Raw genomic sequence first — 18,254 nt, 5'->3', positions numbered from 1 at the left:
AGCCAGATACAGCTACTAAAATCTGGCACCTGTATGTATGTGTGGTCAAATGCTACAGAAGGAGGGAGCTGCTGTATGCAGCAGGTTGTTTTGTTGTGCTGAATATGAGATGACCTTGGAAAAAAATACCTGTGTTAGCAGAGTGTATCCCAAATCAGTGCCAGGAGCATCTAATGAAACACAGGCCTAGTGAGAAGCTAGTATTTTTCTGTTTTTTGCTTGCTTTCCCACATTTAAGAAACACCATATGAGGAGAAATTAAAGGGTGATGTGTTAAGATAGGAAAAGGACCCCCAGATACTGTAACTTGACTGATGCAGCCCAAGGAAGAAAAGTGAGCAGCAAGAACAGATTCTCAGGCATCTCCATCCACCTAGTCAGGCTCAGCTTCTGGGCTCCTTAGGGTCTGGCCAGCAACAGCCTATGTATTTTTCCAAAATTTTTGAGCTACTTGGAAAATGAGTGTCCTTGTCTTGGTTGAGAAGCACCAGCAGGCCTGTCCTTTTACCCATGGACTGCCTGGAGAACAGAGTGGCCAAAGCCGCCGAGGGCCACGAACCGTTTTCCCCAGTCTCTGCTACGATGCCGACAAGGTCTATGGCTGGCAGGGCTCTCCGTGCGTGTCGAGCAGTTGTGTAGCCATTGGCATTTATAGCTGTTTCTGACTGCAGAAGATGGTCCCTACGTTTCAAACAGCTCTCTTCTGAGCAACAGGGAATTCACCCTGCTGAGGTGGTGGTGAGGATGGGGATGACGTTGCCACCACAGAGGTGTTTTGGTACTATTAACCATGCTCCTTTTCGGTTTGCTCCACAGATACTATGTGGGAAAGAGATCCCCCGCTGGGTGAACCGCCTGGCCTACTTCAGCTCGTGCATCCCCTTCCTCCAGAGCTGTCTCCCCAAGGAGTGGCTGACCCCAGCAGCCCTGCAGAGCCACATCAGCCTCGGCCTCCACAAGGAGGAACAGGGGGACACAACGGATGAGGAGTCCCCCTCCACCTCTGCAGCCCCCTCAGCCTCAGGCACTTCGCGAACCTGTAGACATACCCGGGTCTAAACTGTGCCCAGCATGCCCTCAAATAACATCCCCCTCTCTCTTGTACGATTTATTTCTCACACCCTTTCACACACCTTGGTTTCTCTCTTCTTCAGCGGACAACACAGGGGAGGGAAGACCATTTTTACTAAGGAGGTGAAGCTTCAGTCCCTTTTCCAAGGGCTGCCACTACAGTTGTTCGGCAAAATGACCGTGAACCCCAGCGCTGAACCGAGGAGTGTGGTGACTAAACTGGATTCTCCTCCCAGGGCCCCCACGCTCCTCGATCCATGGAGAACTGCTGGCTCTCTCGGGCACGAGATCATTCGTACAGGCAGGGGGGCTCCATACTGTGATGTTCCTTCTCTGGAACTGTTTTATCTTTTTATCTCTTCCCCCACCCATGTGAGCCCAGCAGCCTCCTCTCTATTTTGGCTGGGTTTGCCATTCCCCGATGACAAATCTCCTGCCCACACCCAGTGAAGGAAGCAGAGCCAGAACTCAACCTTCTCATCTCTTAGACCAGCAACAAGCTCCACTCAGCCCCATCCCTTTTGTAATTATCAGGTTTCTAACTCATGTGAAGGACAAATGAAAGGTGCTGCTGTTCTACAACCACCAGTTTTCAGTACTCAAATTTAAGAGCTCGAATGACTGTCCTGCTCTTGAAAATAATAACAAAGAACCTAGAAAATGAATGTGTTACCGTGGCTTTTCTTTGGGATCAAAAAGAGGATGGGGCTAGTGCTTAGAGGCAGCTACTAAGTAGGTGCAGAGGTGACTGTTGACCATATTGGTGCTTTTTAGCACAGACCCCTCTCAGTCCCCCTAATTGTAGGCAGCGTTCCTGGGTTTCCTTTCCCCCCCCCAGATTCCCCGAGGAATCTCTCTCCTAGCTGACATTTGCTGGCTGTTTTGGGGAGAATGGCCCTCTTGAGCACAAGGAGGAGGGGAGAGAATCTCTTGGGAAAGTCAGTATTTCCTTCAGCTTTTCCTCATGTACTCAGAGACCTAAAACGTGGCTCCAGAGTCACCCTCCTCCAGCCTATTTTTGAGCCAACCCAAGAAGGTAAAAAATAAGTGATGAACCCAAAGAATGTCAACATGTTTCCTTCTCCTCCCTTTTTGGAGGTGGAGGGGGAAACTTAGGGCCACATCTGGAAAGCATGGATGACCCTTCCAATGCATGGGCCACCATGGTGCCTTCTGTTGCACGCACTATTTCAGTGGCATGAAAAATGGGCGTAGCTGGCTCACTGGCCTCTCCAGGCTGGGTCTTGACAAGAATCTGGTTCTTGGATGTATTTATGCTCATTCTGACAGCTGATGAGAAAGCAGAGGAGGAGGAAAGGACAAGTACACCAACTCTTCCACTCAATTACCTCACTAGGAGTTCTAGTCAGAAGAGGTAGGAGAGAATTAAAGGGAAAATCCAGGCCCCCTCTCTTCCTTGCGACTCCTCTTGGCTACACAAAGGAGGATGAAAACGGAACAGGCACAGTGTTGAGAAGGGGTTGCCATTTTAGAAATGCAGTTCTCAAGCAGCTACCACCAAGTCGGGACTTCCACCCTCCACCCACAAAGAACTACAAGCAGCCCTTAAGATGGCTGGTAATTTCCTTTTATTGGTCGCAATAGCATGCTAAGTCCAACCAGCTGTTTCTTTAGCTCAGGTATACAGAAGCGTGTGCATTCAGGGCTGAAGGTCTTGGCTATGATGTACATCATGTCTGCACAGACAGCGCTTAATGGTTTGTTACATGTGCACGCTCTTAGTGAAGCAGGAGGCTTTGGAGAGATCTATTGGATGGAAATAAAACTCACAGGATGGCCTCACTCCACCACCTCCTGAAGTGATGCATGTTTGGGCAACAAAACCTTTACAAAACGCTTCTCATTTTTATCCTCTGAACAAATTGCTGCAAGTTCTGTACTGAACTAAAGTCACGTTCCTTATTAACCTTGGCCACTCACAGCCAATACTGCATTGTGAGCAATTCTGCAGCTCCTGGTATCCAGTCCAGCACCGATCTTGATTACCCTGTCTTGTCCAGGGATGTTTAATAAGTTTTCCATCCTGTTCTCCATCCCACTGCCCAGAAACCACGTTACACAATGTACTGTTGCACTCCCTATTCCCCTGCAGTCATGGTCATTGCAGCCTAAACCAGCAGCGCAAGCTTCATTTGTCTGAAGTTCCCAGGGCGCCTGCCAATAGCCAGCAGCACGTTATGTGCAGTGAATTTTAAAATCTCTTTTTAAGTCCTTCTCTGGAGGAAAGTGAGAAGAGGCTTTCCCAGAGCTTTTGTCTAGGCCAGGGAAACTGCAGTCAGAAACACCTAGTTCCTGATGTGACAAAAGCCAGGCAGCCACCAGCCTTGTGTTCCCGCTCTGCACCTGAACTCCAGATAAAGCACCATGTATACATCTAGGAGAAAACTAGGGCTCCAGAGGCATGTTTCACATGGAAAACCCTCTCACAGTATTTCACAAAGTAAAAAATGCTTAACTGGCTGTATGGTAACCCGGAAAAGAAAGCTACATTCAGCCTCTTTGAGGATATGAATATGTGCTTGAAGTATTGTGAATAACACTTGGGGCAAGCTGTCAATATCACAAAAAACAGATGTTTGTTTATCTACTTTTATGTTTGTCCATCTGTTTATGACAGTATGGGTCACATCAAGAAGGCATCAAACCTCTGTTGTAAATCAAAACCAGAATATATTCCAATCTTCAAAAGCATTTCTCCCCACCCCTCTCTGTTCAAGGCAACCAACCAATAATGACAAGAACAAAGGGACACTGTGGAAATAAAATATATATTGATGATAGCTTTACCTATGTAATTTAACAGCATTTTAGATTATTAAACACAAAGACATTTTAAAAGTCTAATTTACTGTTCATCTCTGGCACAGCATGTTTATTTTAGGCACAATCCCTCCAATTGTCACAAAATTATTGTTATTATGTAATTCTATCATATTTGTATTAGTTACACATTTGCTTTCTCTTGTTATTTTAGAGCATAACACCATCAGAAAATTTTAGATACCAACAGTTATCAATGAAAACAAAAGAGCAGCTTATAAATCTTAAAAAGAGCAGCCCATGACACCCAGCACAAACTCCTAACCCTTTTTCTTACTGCCAGGACTTTTGGTGCCCTTTTAAAAGTTGGAATGAGAGGGCACCAACTCTTCAAATGGGCAACAGTAGCTGTGGGTTACTTCTCTAGCAGAGAGCTAATAGTCCTCAGGTGGGACAGTAAGGCTGAAGGTGAGGTTAGCCTAAGGCTGGAATATTAGTGTTACAATACAAACTGTTTCTGGGGAAAGTTAGGGTGGGAGGAAAGAGGTAAGTAATAACCTCTCTTCTCAGCACACCTGTATCTATAATAGCAAGTCTCTTAATTTCAGGAGATTATTCTTAGTGATTTTTTTTTTTTTTGTCAGTGTGCTTCCTCTTCCCGAGTCTGTGATTTGAGGCCTACATCTCTCAAACCCTTACAAAGTTTTAAAAGGGACAGCTGTGCTTTCAGAGGCCCCGGGTGAGCTGGTCCCCAGCACTGAGCCTGTGCTCTGTCATGAGTTCATCCCAGTCTCAGCACAGCACAGGAATGGACACAGACCTGTTCTCTTGCTCTCATCGCTCCCAGCTGCGAGTTCCCATTTCTGGAATTCAGACCCATGTTGCCTTTGTGTTATTGAGGTACTCAAGAAGCAGTCATTTCCTGCTGTGTTACTTTCTTTATTCTTCCGTCCTGTTTATTTGTCTCTAGGCTGGGGAGGCTCTCAGAACAAGTTAGTGGCAATAATGTTAGCTTATCTTCTTATTATATGTGTTTGATTTGCTTCTCATTTTAGTTTGTATATATGTGGTGTCTTACTGACATGTTCGGAAAACTAAGTAAAGTACCTCCACCAATTCCTTGATGTGATTAATGGAGAAGACCAAAGGAAGTAATCATCAGTGTTTCATTTTCAAATGGTTTTAAATTACTCTCTGAGTTGAGGCAGCAGGTGCCCTGTTCCACTTTGCCCCTGCTGTGCTCACCATCAGGCAATGATTTGGGTTGTGGAAAGGCCGTGTAGTGACTCAGGATGTATTTAAGAAAGGAACTTTATGATGCCAGCTCCACTCTACCATTGCCACAAGCTACCAGAACATGGCAGAGCCTTTGGCTGCAGTAATATGTGAAAACATCATACCCTGTGCCTGGAGAATACGTGCTCTTATCTCTAACACGTCAGCGCTCCACCGTTGTGCATGTGGCTCTAGCCAAGAGGTGTTTGAGTGGATGACAGGGCGCATTTAATTACTACTAGCAATGAATAACTAATGGCTCTAAATCTCAGAGTAAGACGGTCTGTTAGTGTGGTTGTAGCCAGCTTTGTTTTGAAAAGGCTGTAGAAGTTTATGGGGGTCCAATGGGATTGGGATAAGGAATAACAAGTCAGGAAAACAGGCAGTATGATCATGGCAATCTTTTCTGCTTAGGAAACCAAGCTACAGAATGAAAGACATGGCTAGTGGCCAGATCTTGGCGACTGCTTTAATCAATGTGTTTGATGGAAAGTTCAAAATTACACAAGGTGGCCCTCAGTAAAGATGTGTGTTCACCCACAAAAAAGCTGGTGGGGACTGCATGTGCGGCTTAAGTGTTGAGCTGGCTTGTCTCTTGTTAGAAGTGAAGACTCAGCTGGCTAAGTTCTGGTCATCCACCGGGTGAATAGTAACACAGCCTTCAGCTCTCACTGGAGGTGGCAGAGGCTGCATACGTTTCTCCCCAGTGGTGCCCTCCATGCTTACTGATCCTGAATGGCAATGTTTCCTGCTGTTCTAGCCCTGCTCTCCCTCCCACCCTACCAAGGTATCCCAGGTGTAAGTTGCAGAAGCAATTAGCCTCTTGCTACCACTTGCTTTCCTGAAACTTCCCTGATCTCAGTTCTGCAGGCTGGCTTTTCGGATGTGTGTGGGGAGGTGAAATCCCTAGCTCTGTTGAGATTCAGTGAACTAGTCAGTTATTTGAACTAGTCATCATTTGATTGTGATTTTGCGGAGTGGCAGATTTTTGCCTCTGAGGCACACTTTACCCAAGTCAAGTCCTTTTACCAAATACCCCATGGAAGCACAAAAGGAAGTTCAGAACCCTGAAAAATGTTAGTAATCTGAGTCAAGTCCTCTCACTTGACAGTCTTTGTAAAAGTTCAACAAAACATAGATAGGTATGCTCAGAGGCTAGTAACCCTACATATATGAAATACATCTCTGTTGCTGGAAGTTCTTACAAAGTATGTATATGCAGTGCTAAATCTTCTCTAGGCTCCAGACTGCAGTACCTAGACCTCCTCGAACGAGAAAAGGCAATTCTTGCCTCACTGACAGGTAGAAGAGCACTCTCTTCACTGCTGGGAACGCTGCAGAAGCTACCCATGCTCGCATGTATTTTTCTTCCTTATGCACAGCATGAGCATTCGTTTCTTCCCAAACTATTTGCTGCAGGCTTTTCCTCTGTCTGCTGGAATGGACTTGTCTGGGGAAACGTGTTCTTTCTTTCGCCTTTGAGGTTCTTGAAGGGAACTTCTCCTGAGGGGCTTCCTGCGCCAAACCACCTGGCCACACGATAGCACTGAGCTCCTCATCAGCCTCAGGGCTATCTTGCAAGTCTTCTTTGTAGTCTTTTGTTGTTTTCTCATTTCTGTGACTTCAGAGGTGACCTCACTGAAGGTGAACTCCTCTTCCCCACACACACAAATGCAAAGGGAATTTTATCTTAGTAGGATAATTCCAGGTCAGGCCTGGGTTACTGCAGTTTTGTGGATAGTGCTTTCACCTCACCATTAGGGACTATGCTGTGGTGACTTACTTGAATTTTCAGTCCTGGCATACAGACAGACTGAACTGCCACTCATGGATGTAATTACCTTCATACAATAGCACAGTATACTCATACAATGTTTTGTGATATTAGTGAATGGGTATTCACAGGTACCGACAGTAATCAACAGTAAGAATAAGAGCATAAAGTGTAGCATTCCTAATCCAAAAATTAGAATGCCACAGTGCTAGGAGTGAAACAAACACCTAACAAAAATAGCACGTAAGTCCAAAAAAGTTTCCAGGAGGAATAATGGACGGGGAGATTTCATTCCACGTGCCGTAGGTGGCAGATGAAAAAACCCAGGGGCAGAAGACTCAGAGGGGCTTCAGGACAGCCCAGGTTCAGCGGCCACGGAGCCTGATCGTTTTAAGCGTCAGTTCCCCTCTCGGCACACACATGCTGTTTAATGGCTGTAAATCCTAGCTGCATTCTTGTGCGGGCGACAGCATGGCCTCAGCCCCATCCTTTTCTTCTCATAGATACAGTGGAAGCCACCTAAAATCTAAGGAACTTGGCTACAGCTGGCGTAGGACACGGGAGCGTGCTCCCCAACAAACATTTCTCCTCAGGGAAGGCAGCGGGGTAGATGAAACCATCCACAGGCCAGTCTGGTACCAGCGTACTGGTTGCGTACGTTCACCAAACGCCCGTTAATCCAAAGAGCTTTTGCGATACGCGTTTGTGCGTGTGTGTACGTGACCCAGAAGTACCCTGTGGCCTTACAGCCGGTCACTTGGCCGCAGCAGCCATCTCAGGCGAAGCGTCCCGTTCGCTGAGCGAGTCTGACCGCGCTTTTTCAGGTGGATTATTTTAACCAGCGATCGGCTACGCCTGGAGAAGCGCGGGTAAGAGCGCAGGGGGCGGCCGGCTGGATGCCCAAACCCACCCCTTCTCCCAAACATCCCACGGGAGGGAGCGCAGGCCGCAGCCCCCGCGGCGGAACCCAGTTTCCCCGGGCGCGTTGCGGCGGCGGCGGAGGGGGCCGCTGTGGCGGGCGGACCCGCGCCGCGCCGGAAGCGCTGAAGGCCGGTCCGGAGGCGGCAGGTGGCCGCCGGGGCCTATGGGGAGGGAGGGAGGGGGATGGATGGAGAGGCTCCGAAAGCTGTGGAGGGGCCGCACCATGACCTTCGGGGTTCCCCTCTTGGTGAGCACCGCGGGGGGGCGGCGGCGGCGGCCCGGGAGCCGGCTCCGGGGGTGCCGCGGTCCCGCCGCTGCCTGAGGGACGGGGCGGGGGTCTGGCGCTGTGAGGGCGCGGCCCAGGCCGTGTGTGAGGGGGACAACGGCGGAGGAATTAATGCCGGCCGGGAGGAGGAGGAGGAGGAGGAAGAGGAGGGGATTTGTGTCAGGTGGCGGGCCGTGCCTCCGTCCCCGGCGGTGGTCGGGGCTGGAGGGTGCCCGGGGCGGGGGAGAAGGGGGGGCGTGAGGGCCGCTGTGCCCGCCGGTTCGGTGGTGGCCTTCGGAGGTCTGGGGGAGGGTGTGGGAGCACACTCCTGAAGTTATTCCTGACTAAAGGGTGAGGAAAACGCATCGTGGTGGTTTTCCTTTACAACGCCGCTTAACGTGCTGCGTCTGAGCTTCTGCAGCTTTTCAACGGATTTTAAACCGCGGCGGCAGCGTTGGTCTCGTAGTTCGTACGCCTAAATGAGTGCAAAGGATTTAAGTGAGTTGATGGGTTATGGTTGCAGTTGTGTTCAAAGTGATAGGTGAGACGTAACTGTTCAGAATAGTCGAGGTTAGAAAAGATCAATAAAGTCAAAGGAATAAAACAAAACGATAAGGTGGACAGCATAATAGATTGCACTTGCCTATCCTAAGTGCCTGTGCGCATTAGGGGAAAAATTAAACAACTTGGATGCACGCACGGATAAAAACTCAGGAAGACAAAAGCAGCAGCCACGACAGTGTGGTTTCTCTTTATGCAATTCACATCTCATTTCCATATATACAGTTGGTTTAGAAAAAGTCAGTAGATTTCAAGGTGGATAAAGAGTAGGGCAAAGGGTAATTCCAACATATTTGTAATACTACTAGAGAAATTAGTGTCCTCCTCAAATGTCCAGCAACATGCCTCAGAAAGATGAATTGGTCCAAAGAAGGACAGTGACACTTGTTAGAGTTAAAAAAAGTCTGAGGCCGTTTATTTTAAAGTGGTATTACAGACGTTCTAGAGTAAGGACTTTAAGTGGAAATACTCATGCAGCTGAATACACTGAAGTATCTTTTCTCAAAATATTGGTGAAGACATTTGTAAGAAATGAAAACAGATTTAAAAAAAAAAAACCCAAACCAACCAACAAACTAGTGTGATAATACCACAACTGCATGAATCATTTGCATCAGCAGCTCTACTCCCTGATATTGCAGACAACCTCTTCATGTAAGACCTTGATAAGGTGATCAAGCATAGTGTTAGAGCTGTTTAGATATCCTGCTGCACTGCAGGTATACCTAAAAGACTGTCCAGAACTTTTCTGCTTTCATGCTTAGACTGAATTTATTTTGCTTTATGATTTTTCATGTCATTTTTTTGAGTGCTCTGACATTATTCTTTAGTTTAATAACAGCTTTCTTAGATGTTTGACATTGGATATAGTTTTAGGTCACAGTCCTATTGTTTATGCAATTATTTGAGGTTTGCTACTTCTCTCTCAAATTGAGGTGAACCCAGGCAGTTTAGTACTCTCCAGCTCAGTTTTAATTCCATAAAAGGCTTTGGGAAAATATTATGTGATTAAATTAGAGATACTTAGGGGTGGTGACCTGGTGGAGAAAAAAGTCATCATTGCTTTTCAGTAATAAATATATCAGATTTGGTATTTGATAGGTGAACTGGTCTAGTAGGTGAGGAGACACAACTGATACACAAGGTCTTGACTTTGATAAAGCTTTCTACATTACCTTCCCTGTGAGAATTGCACTTCAGCGAAAGTACGGCAAAGATATGCTTCTTGTCATTTGTGTTCTCGAAGAATTGAAAAAATGTAGAATGTAGTTATCAGGTGCCTTCCAAATTGAAAGGTATCTTAGGTGAGGTGGGTCCTGCAGAAAAATATTGTGAAAAAACAGAAATGTCATTATAAGACACAGAAACTTGTCAAAAGTAAAGTAAAACATGGAATAGGACTTTTCCAGTCTGCTCAAAGTCCTCAGCTGGAGTAGTTTTCAGCTTTGTGGTGCCATTGTAGAGATGATGAAGACAAGCTGTGAAGTCTAGAGGAGAGCAACATGAAAGATACAGCAGACATTCCACCTTTAAGGAATGCCTGAAGGAATTGACTTGGTTTATTTTAGAAAAGTCTTAAGACGTACATCCTATATTGAGAGTGGTGATTGCTTTTCATAGCTTGGGAAAGAAGTACCAAAATAAATAAGCTTTAGATCAGATGTTAGGAAAATATTACTTTTTGTTAGGAAAGAGCACTTGTGATACATACTTAGGGTTGTTAAGGAGAGGTTGAACAACCATCTGGCAGCAATGGTGTAGATTTTCTCAGTTCTGCTTCGGTGCTAGAGCTAGGACTTCGGCTTCCCAGGCCAAGGTAGAGCTGTGGTTGTCCTTTTGGCCCTTCTAGTGTTTTTGCATGATTTGCCATAGGTCATACCAGAAATTTTTGAGACTGGTTTCTTTGACTTTGTACTGCCTAATTTCATTCCATTTCTGTTACCGCAGAGCTCTTTCTTTCCTCCAGAGACAATATTATATAGAGAAATATTATATTTATTTCCAGGGTTTCATGTCTCCCTGCCTTAAAATTGTTCTCCCCGTCAATATTTCAGAATGTTTCTGTGTTGCTGCCCAAAGGCTTCCCAAGGAATAAGAAAAAGGAAAATTCATGCAGTCCTTGTTAGTTCCCCAGCTGTCTATTGAACTCTGAAAGCATCTCTGAAGCTGAACAGAGTTGTGCTAAAAGATTGATAACAGCAAAAAAGACACTGAATCTATGCACAGAATCAGGAGCAGCATGCCTTTGGAACCCTTTAAATTCTGCTGAATTTGTTGATAATACTGAAACCAAAGGTTTCTGTTAGATTCTTGTATCCTGTACATCTTTTTTTCACTACATAGGTACAGGACTTCATACTTCAGTACTGCTGGACTGTTCATCAGTACCATATTTGCTTTTTTTATGAAAAAAAAAAAAAAAATAGTCAAACAGCTTTCACATCTTCCTTTCTTACACTGCGTATTTGAATGAAAAGTCCCTGTGCCACTTTTTCTAAAGGCTCCAAGGTTAAAGAGATTATAATTCAAAGGCAGATGACCATCTTATTATACACACGCATGCACAAATATATATTAAAAATATTTCTTTTTAGTGTAAATTACCTTGATCCTTTTTTCTTTGTTCTTTTGGGCTTGGGGCTGTTAGAATATTTCAGTGCAGAAGGAATTTTCTTGGTTGATCTTTAAACCTCAAACTGACAACAGCTTTCAGAGTAAGATGTGTAAATCACAGTTTTCAGTCATACTTTCTCAGAAGATAAGAGTGTTTCTTTGTGAGCACCAACAAGACTGTAGGGGGTAGGAATTAAACCTGCAGGAAACCTTGATTTGTGAGCGTTTCCTTTAACTCTGTAAACTTAGCAGATAAGATACCTCTTCATGGCATAAAACAGTAAGCATGCAGGAGAGTGATGTAACCTGGCATGGGATATCTTAACAGCTTGCGTGCTGCAGGGTTAGTAGTCCTAAAGCATTGGTAAAGATGGTAACATCTGTGTAGATGTTGGGATGAACTCTAGTGATCCTACAGATGTATCTGTAAAATTTGCTGTTATGATGGAGGGCTGTGCCACCTCTGTGGTAACTTAAACATCTTTGACAGCTGTATGGACATCTTTGTTTCTTATCATGTTAATGGGAACTCTTACCTTATCACATGAACCTTAGCTTACAAATCTTCAGGATACTTGGTTCTGTTATAAAAGAAGAGCTTCAGTCACTGCTGCTTTATATTCCACAGTCAACTCTACTTGACCAAAAGGGATGTGTCTGTCAACGTCCTATTGCTGCTGCGATGCTTCTGTAAGACCTTGAGAGAGCAAGGCTCTTTGGTATTACATAGTGGTTCCAGTGCCATACCTTTGTTAAGAGACACTGAACATGTAAGGTTACTTCTCTAATGCAGTTAGAATGTTTGAAGGTTGCTGGAAGTTTTTTTTTCAGACAAGTATAAATGGTGATTCTAGATTGTTGAAGAAACATGTTTGGATTTCAAAATTACAAAGCAGTAACAGTTTTAAAACACACATTAAAACCCCACTATTTCATATGCTCATGCCACTTTCCAAAACTTATGTTTGTGGTTCTGTCTCTGTTCAATTCTAGACAGGGATCTTTCATACTCTCTAAGTTGAAAAAATGAATGTATAGATGCAGTTCCAGTTCTGCTGTCACATGTTAAAAGGGAAAAATTAAATTCTGAGGATCTGAAGTGGCATCTTAGCAGACAGAAAATATAGTCTGTGGCTCATTTGGTGATTTTCATTGCACACCTGAAATAAGTATATTGCACTATATATGTAGTGCTGCAAGTTTCAAATTTGCAGTATGTTACAATGTTCTCTCTCTATATAGCTGTAGATTTTGACTTATTTTCATTTTTCTGTTGTTTTTTTTTTTTCCCTCGTCCTGTAGTGACTGTACTTTTACACATACTTTGCTTGCCCTTCTGGATCTTGTCTTTGGTATTTTTTACATGCTGTGCCTGGTGTTACCAAAAAGATGAGGGTAGCTTGGAACAGTGAAAGATTTTTCTGTGAATAAACATGTTTCTAAAACTTATTTCCATCAGTGTTTATGCACACAGACTGTACTACAATGCCATCTACTTTGCTGCCTTGAACAGTGCAAGTTTACTTTGATAAATACTTTGTCAAGAGACACCAAGAATGCATGTCATGTATACAGGACAAGAAAAATGGTCAAATTAGAGAGAGTCCCTAACAGTGCTGCAGCAATGTGGTCAGTGCTTCCAGGCACCATTAGAGAAGGTCAGTGGCATCTTGGGCCCTTGTTAATGAACCAGTTGTCTCTCAAGCTTTTTGACAAACAAAACAGTTTTCCCAGACATCAAGACATGAAATTACATGTCTGTGGATTAGATTTGTTCACTAGTGAAGTCAGGGTCATCCAGAAGCCATGACTGATGCTCAGAAATGTTTTGCAAATATTGTGAAATGATATTTTATTGTTTTGTGAGTCACTGAAAGTGGAAGTTTTACGGGGTTACAGGGTAGGGAAACTATGTTTTTATCACTTCAGTGTATTTCAGTAACTAAGCTTCCAAAGAGTCCTTTAAATACAACTTTCCTAATTCATCTCATAAAAAGCTGCTGAATTCTGAGTCCTGGGGTATGCTGAATAGAAAGCACACTTCTTTCCCATGGATTCGGGAGGATCTGCCTGTAAAAGATGGTATGAATGCTGAGAAATATGGAAAATTCTTCTTGGGAGCAATCACATTTCTGAGATCTCTTGTTGCCATCAGTGTCTATGTGAAGAAACTTATTACATTATCTTCTGATATTGTTTGAAAAACGATTACTACAGTCAGAATTTTTTTCAGTTTTAGGTATTAGAGTGTTACTGTTAACATCATTCACATCACTGCCTTGACCAATTCATAATATTGAATTGCAGGACTTTTATTAATATCTATTACTTCATGTAACTTTACAATAAAATTTGACATATGCAGAACAGTTGATTTAAATGTTAATATGCTTTTGAGAGATGAATAGAAGTTAACATTTACCCATGAGAAAAGAATTCTGACTTCTAGTATTTGTAGATAAATTGTGATTGCCTGTAAAAGTCACAAGTATTACTTTTGTAGCCTAGAAAAGCAATAAATACAAAACTGTTTTTAGAATTTTAAAATGGTTGCGCCCAATCAGTGAATCACAGTGTTGCTTTTATGCTTCAATGACTTGTAAATATTGGGTCTCTAAGTTTATGATGAGGAATGTCTTCGACTTCTGTTGTGTTTCTGCTTTGCATCTCCTGTTCATCCGTGTGTGTTTGAATCCACAGCGGAGTGTGGAGCTGTTCCAGACAAAACCACCCCCTAGAACTGTTTGTGCTGGAGTGGAAGCCAGTGTGTTTAAGCTGAAAGGGCAATCTGAATTAGCTGACTTCCATCTTTCAGTTGACTGTGAGGCCTTAAAATTTCTGAGCTCATCTTTTGAATCATCACCTTAAACTTTTCTTTTGATTCTTAATCTTTGAGTGCTATTTTCCAGATAAATGTTAAATAAACAAATAGGCACTCTTTAGTACACCAGATTTCCCCTCTGTTTCATTTTAAAACATGAAGAGTGTATTTGCATTGTTTAATGCTGTTAGAATGGACTAATCTGGCATTCAGGGCAACTGAGGTTCTGTATTGAGCCTCAGAACAGGAACGTAAGTACAGACTTGCCTGTTTTCACTTTGTGCGTTTAGTCCTGCTCTAAGACTCCACCTTCTTCAAGGGGTGGTGAAGGTAAAGATGTAAGATTAATATTTACTCTATAGTACATTTCATCTTCATCCCCTGTCTAGTGTTGTCAATAAGGAAGTATTACTTGACTAGTAGTGGTTTCTTTTTGTTCTTTAATGCAAGTTTCAGTTTATTGCTGTTTTGAGCTGGAACTAACACGTCACAAGAACACCAGATTGCTGTGAGATGTAAATAGTTTCTCACTGTAGTGTACCTTGGCTAGATTTGAACCTGTGAGTAATGGGAATCATAATTTTAATAAGGAATCGAAATTTTGACTTTTAGAAGCTTATGAAGAAAGAGAAGGTGGTGTTCAGAAACTGCAGCTTGACCACCATGGCAGACTTGGTTTTCAAACTGCTGCAGCTGCTGAGTGAAATTCCCTTGTCATCTGACCAGCCCAAGCAATGTGTGTAATGCAAAATGACAATGTTGTGGCTGAAAATGTCCTTTTTCGCTAATGCTTGTGCTGAGGACCATATCGGTTTCTGTCTCTTCTGCATTGTTCTTAGATTGGTTTCTATTAAATGCATTTTCTGTGCTTTCCAATCTGTTATGAAATGGAAATTGTAATAGACAAAGGTTTTGTTTTCTTTCTAAGACATAGAGTAGTAACATTGAGAGGATACAGACAAATTTTGTTGTACTTTGGCCTGTAGCTGTTCGTATTTGCAATCTTCAGATCACTGCTTTGAACATACTCTATATTGAGCCAGTTAGCCCAATACCTTGGGTCAAGTTCAATATTCTGCACAGAGTTCTACATGCTGCGAAAACTACACTCTTAGGCTTTATCAGTGAGTTATGATTGGCTCCAGTTTATACCAGCCGCTCTCCTGGGTTGCCAGCATGGTATCCATGTGGTCATCTACTGGCACATTTCATCCATTTTTGAATGTAGTGTGGTAAAATCTTTCTGCAATTTGTGAATTCTAGTATACGTATTAAGTCAGTGCATTCTCTTAACTTTGTCATGCTTTTGAATGAAATAACTACTAAGTTGTTAGAAGAGATGTATAGTTTGGGGTTTTGTTTTGCCCCAAAGGAGGCCTCTGATCTGAACGTAAAACTTTGATTTCCATTTGTTGCAGACAAGAAGAAAAGGTAGATGCTCTTCTGCTCCATCGAGGGTGGGGAGAGGGTTTAGTAAGTTTCTGAGAAGACTTTGAACCGTTTTTCTCTCTTCTCAGCAGTTTCAGTGTTAGAGCCATTTTACTTGAATGGCTGTGGGAAATAAGCTCTTGAGAATTAGAGCTGGCAGAGGGGGGCGCTTCAGGTTAAGATGACTTGCCTGGGTCTTTTCTGGGACTGGCAGTTTGCCCTGCTACGTTATTTAGGGAACAAAAAAGAGACTTCAGTCTTCTGGGCTGTCAGATTGCCATCTTTCACCAGTCTTGCACTGCACATATGACAATTCTTTAAAAAGGAAACTCCAAAACCCTTTTTACTATGATCACTGCAAGCTAAAATAAAATAATTCACATGACTGTTTTGAAGCTCCTGATGAATACCTGGAGGGTTTTGTAGCAGCAGCCTTGAAGAAGAGCTTAGAAAATTATCATGTTCCTTCTCCAGTGATATGTATCATAACATTTTCCACCACTGCAGGATCTGTGTTGCCAGCACTGAATATTGTGATTTGGTTAATTTAGGGATTTATGACAACTGTAGTCTTGTAGTCTGGCTTTCACAATTGGTACTATAGCAGGAATGGCTTTCTCTAACAACAGGGACACCTGTAATATGGCAAACTGCTGGTGCTGCCAGAGAAATAGTTTCTTGTTATTTTGTTAACCCAAGGAACTGAAGGTGGCTGCTTTAGATGATGCAGGAAATAAAAAAGTGGGCATCTTCTGTAAGTCTCAAGTTCTTCTGCTACTATGAGTCCTCAGTGACTGTCTCACTGTAGTTGGTGACAAATACAAGTATTTCCCATCCTAAGGTGCAGTTCAGGGGATCAGTCTGATGCCATCCATAACTGATTGCATAACATACTTCCCAATGGAGAAGTGAACAAATAGAATTTTTAAAAGAGTGTTATTAAAGAGAATTTTGTGTCATTTTTTTACATAAAACATTTATTGAGGTTGCTGAGTGTATGTGACAGATGGTGCTCTTATGTCACATCCTATCTTTCATTTTGTTTTGGAACATGCAAGTCTTCCATGCATGCGTAATTGCATTACAACATTGTAGGGTTTTTTTTGTGTACTCACTGAAACATAAAGGAATAATCCAATGTGAGATCTTTAATGGGGGTTTGTGCTAGCAGTGCTGTTAAGCTGCTTGCTTTGGTGTTAAGCGCTGGCTAACTAGTATGTTTTATGATTTTTGCCTTCTTAAGGTACAATTCAGGTGTAAAGGAGAAAGTGAGAAGTTATTATCATAGAAACATAGAATGTTTTGGGTTGGAAGGGACCTTAAAGATCATCTAGTTCCAACCCCTCCTGCCATGGGCAGGGACACCTTCCACTAGACCAGGTTGCTTATCATTTCATCAATCTGCTGAATGTATTCAAGTAACTAGACAGATGATGTTCACTACATAATGTTTTTTGCTTCACATTCTGAAGCATATAAAACAAATAGTTCCTTCACAATGAAAGAAAGCAGGTATATTTGAACATTCCAGCTTGAGTACTCTTCAGATGCCAATGCCTTAATATTTTATGGTGTAAGTTAAGTATCTGTATGATTCTAAAATCGGAATGAAGAAAAATATATCTTAATTTACATTGTATGTGGCATTACTTTTCCCCTTTCAGTTAACTGGAGAGTGAACTTGAGCCTGACTTCATTAGGATGTTGCCAACCTAACTTTTATTTATTTGGCATCCTGAATAACTCCTACTGTCTCTTTTATGTCTGGACTAGTGGATGGAACATACTGGACTTCGCTGTTGCCCTTGGCTTACATTGAGCAGATCTGTCCATTGTAGTGCTTTTTTAACTGAAGAGTGTTTGCGAAGAATGTAGAGATTATTTTACAAATTGGGAAACTAGAAATGTATGTGAGATACAGTATATGCAAAGCCAACAAGCTGGTAATGTTGCTGGAATTTTTAGCTTGAGTCTTATCCCATTTCTAATTATTTTGACTGTTGCCTCCTGATTCTTCATTGTTGTTTGTATGTATGCATTCTTCCTTTTAAATACAGTTAACTTAAATGAAGGTAGTGAGGACATCTTCCCTCATAATGCAGAAAAGAGAAAGTAAACGCTTAAAGCAAGACTAATATTTCCACTCAATGCATTGTCAGTCACTGAGTCCTTTACTACCTTTAATGCTATTATAGTTGCATAAATTCATTTATACCTTCTTTTATTGGCTTTTGAACACAGTTTTCAAAAATCTAATTGACTGAATAGCTGTCCATTGCTGCTCTGGCTTTTGTAGATCAAGGCAATTCATGCTCAGGGCTGTCAGCTAACTGTATTGACGTGCTGTTGGTTGATTAAATAAGTGCTGAACATGACTGATTCTGGTCTGGTTTTGTAGTGAAGTCTTAGACATCGTGTTTGGTTCTTCAGAACATTGGTCAAGTAAATTCATAAACATATGATTTATATTTTTTGTGTGTCTTCTGTGCTTTTGAAAATTATTTAATCTTAATTCTAACCTTCCTTCCAGCATTACACTGTGTAATATTTCAGTGGCATTTGTAATTTCTTACAGCATCAATGTGCTTTGATTCTGATGCAGACTAACTGGTGTTTCATCGTAAGATAAATCAACCATTGCAGTACTGCAGTGTAAAGGCAACTATACTAGTGATGCCTGATGAGTGAAATGTGCCAATTTGCCAGGCTAGTTACACTGCTTATGCTGAATGAAGAGCAAAAGT

General features: G+C 42.6%; 2 protein-coding genes across 5 annotated transcripts in view; both read left to right on the top strand.

The window, feature by feature from the left end:
• The window catches only part of LOC126049160 (deubiquitinase DESI2-like), a 98,571-nt gene extending 93,715 nt beyond the window's left edge, over positions 1-4,856 (top strand). For all 3 annotated transcript variants that reach the window (XM_049825056.1, XM_049825055.1, XM_049825057.1), the window contains one exon: positions 817-4,856. In XM_049825056.1, the coding sequence (XP_049681013.1) occupies positions 817-1,059 (243 nt within the window). In that variant the 3' untranslated portion in view covers positions 1,060-4,856. The remainder of the gene's footprint in view (positions 1-816) is intronic.
• Positions 4,857-7,949: 3,093 nt separating this feature from the next.
• LOC126049162 (cytochrome c oxidase assembly protein COX16 homolog, mitochondrial) overlaps positions 7,950-18,254 on the top strand; it is a 50,388-nt gene continuing 40,083 nt past the window's right edge. Inside the window, exon 1 of one of the 2 annotated variants that reach the window (XM_049825060.1) lies at positions 7,950-8,069. In XM_049825060.1, coding sequence (XP_049681017.1) covers positions 7,986-8,069 — 84 coding nt within the window. In that variant the 5' untranslated portion in view covers positions 7,950-7,985. The remainder of the gene's footprint in view (positions 8,070-18,254) is intronic. The other variant, XM_049825061.1, reaches the window with a different exon arrangement.

The sequence above is a fragment of the Accipiter gentilis genome, chromosome 22, assembly GCF_929443795.1.
Source record: "Accipiter gentilis chromosome 22, bAccGen1.1, whole genome shotgun sequence".
NCBI lineage: Eukaryota > Metazoa > Chordata > Aves > Accipitriformes > Accipitridae > Astur > Astur gentilis.
This window is presented reverse-complemented; position numbering and strand designations above follow the sequence as displayed.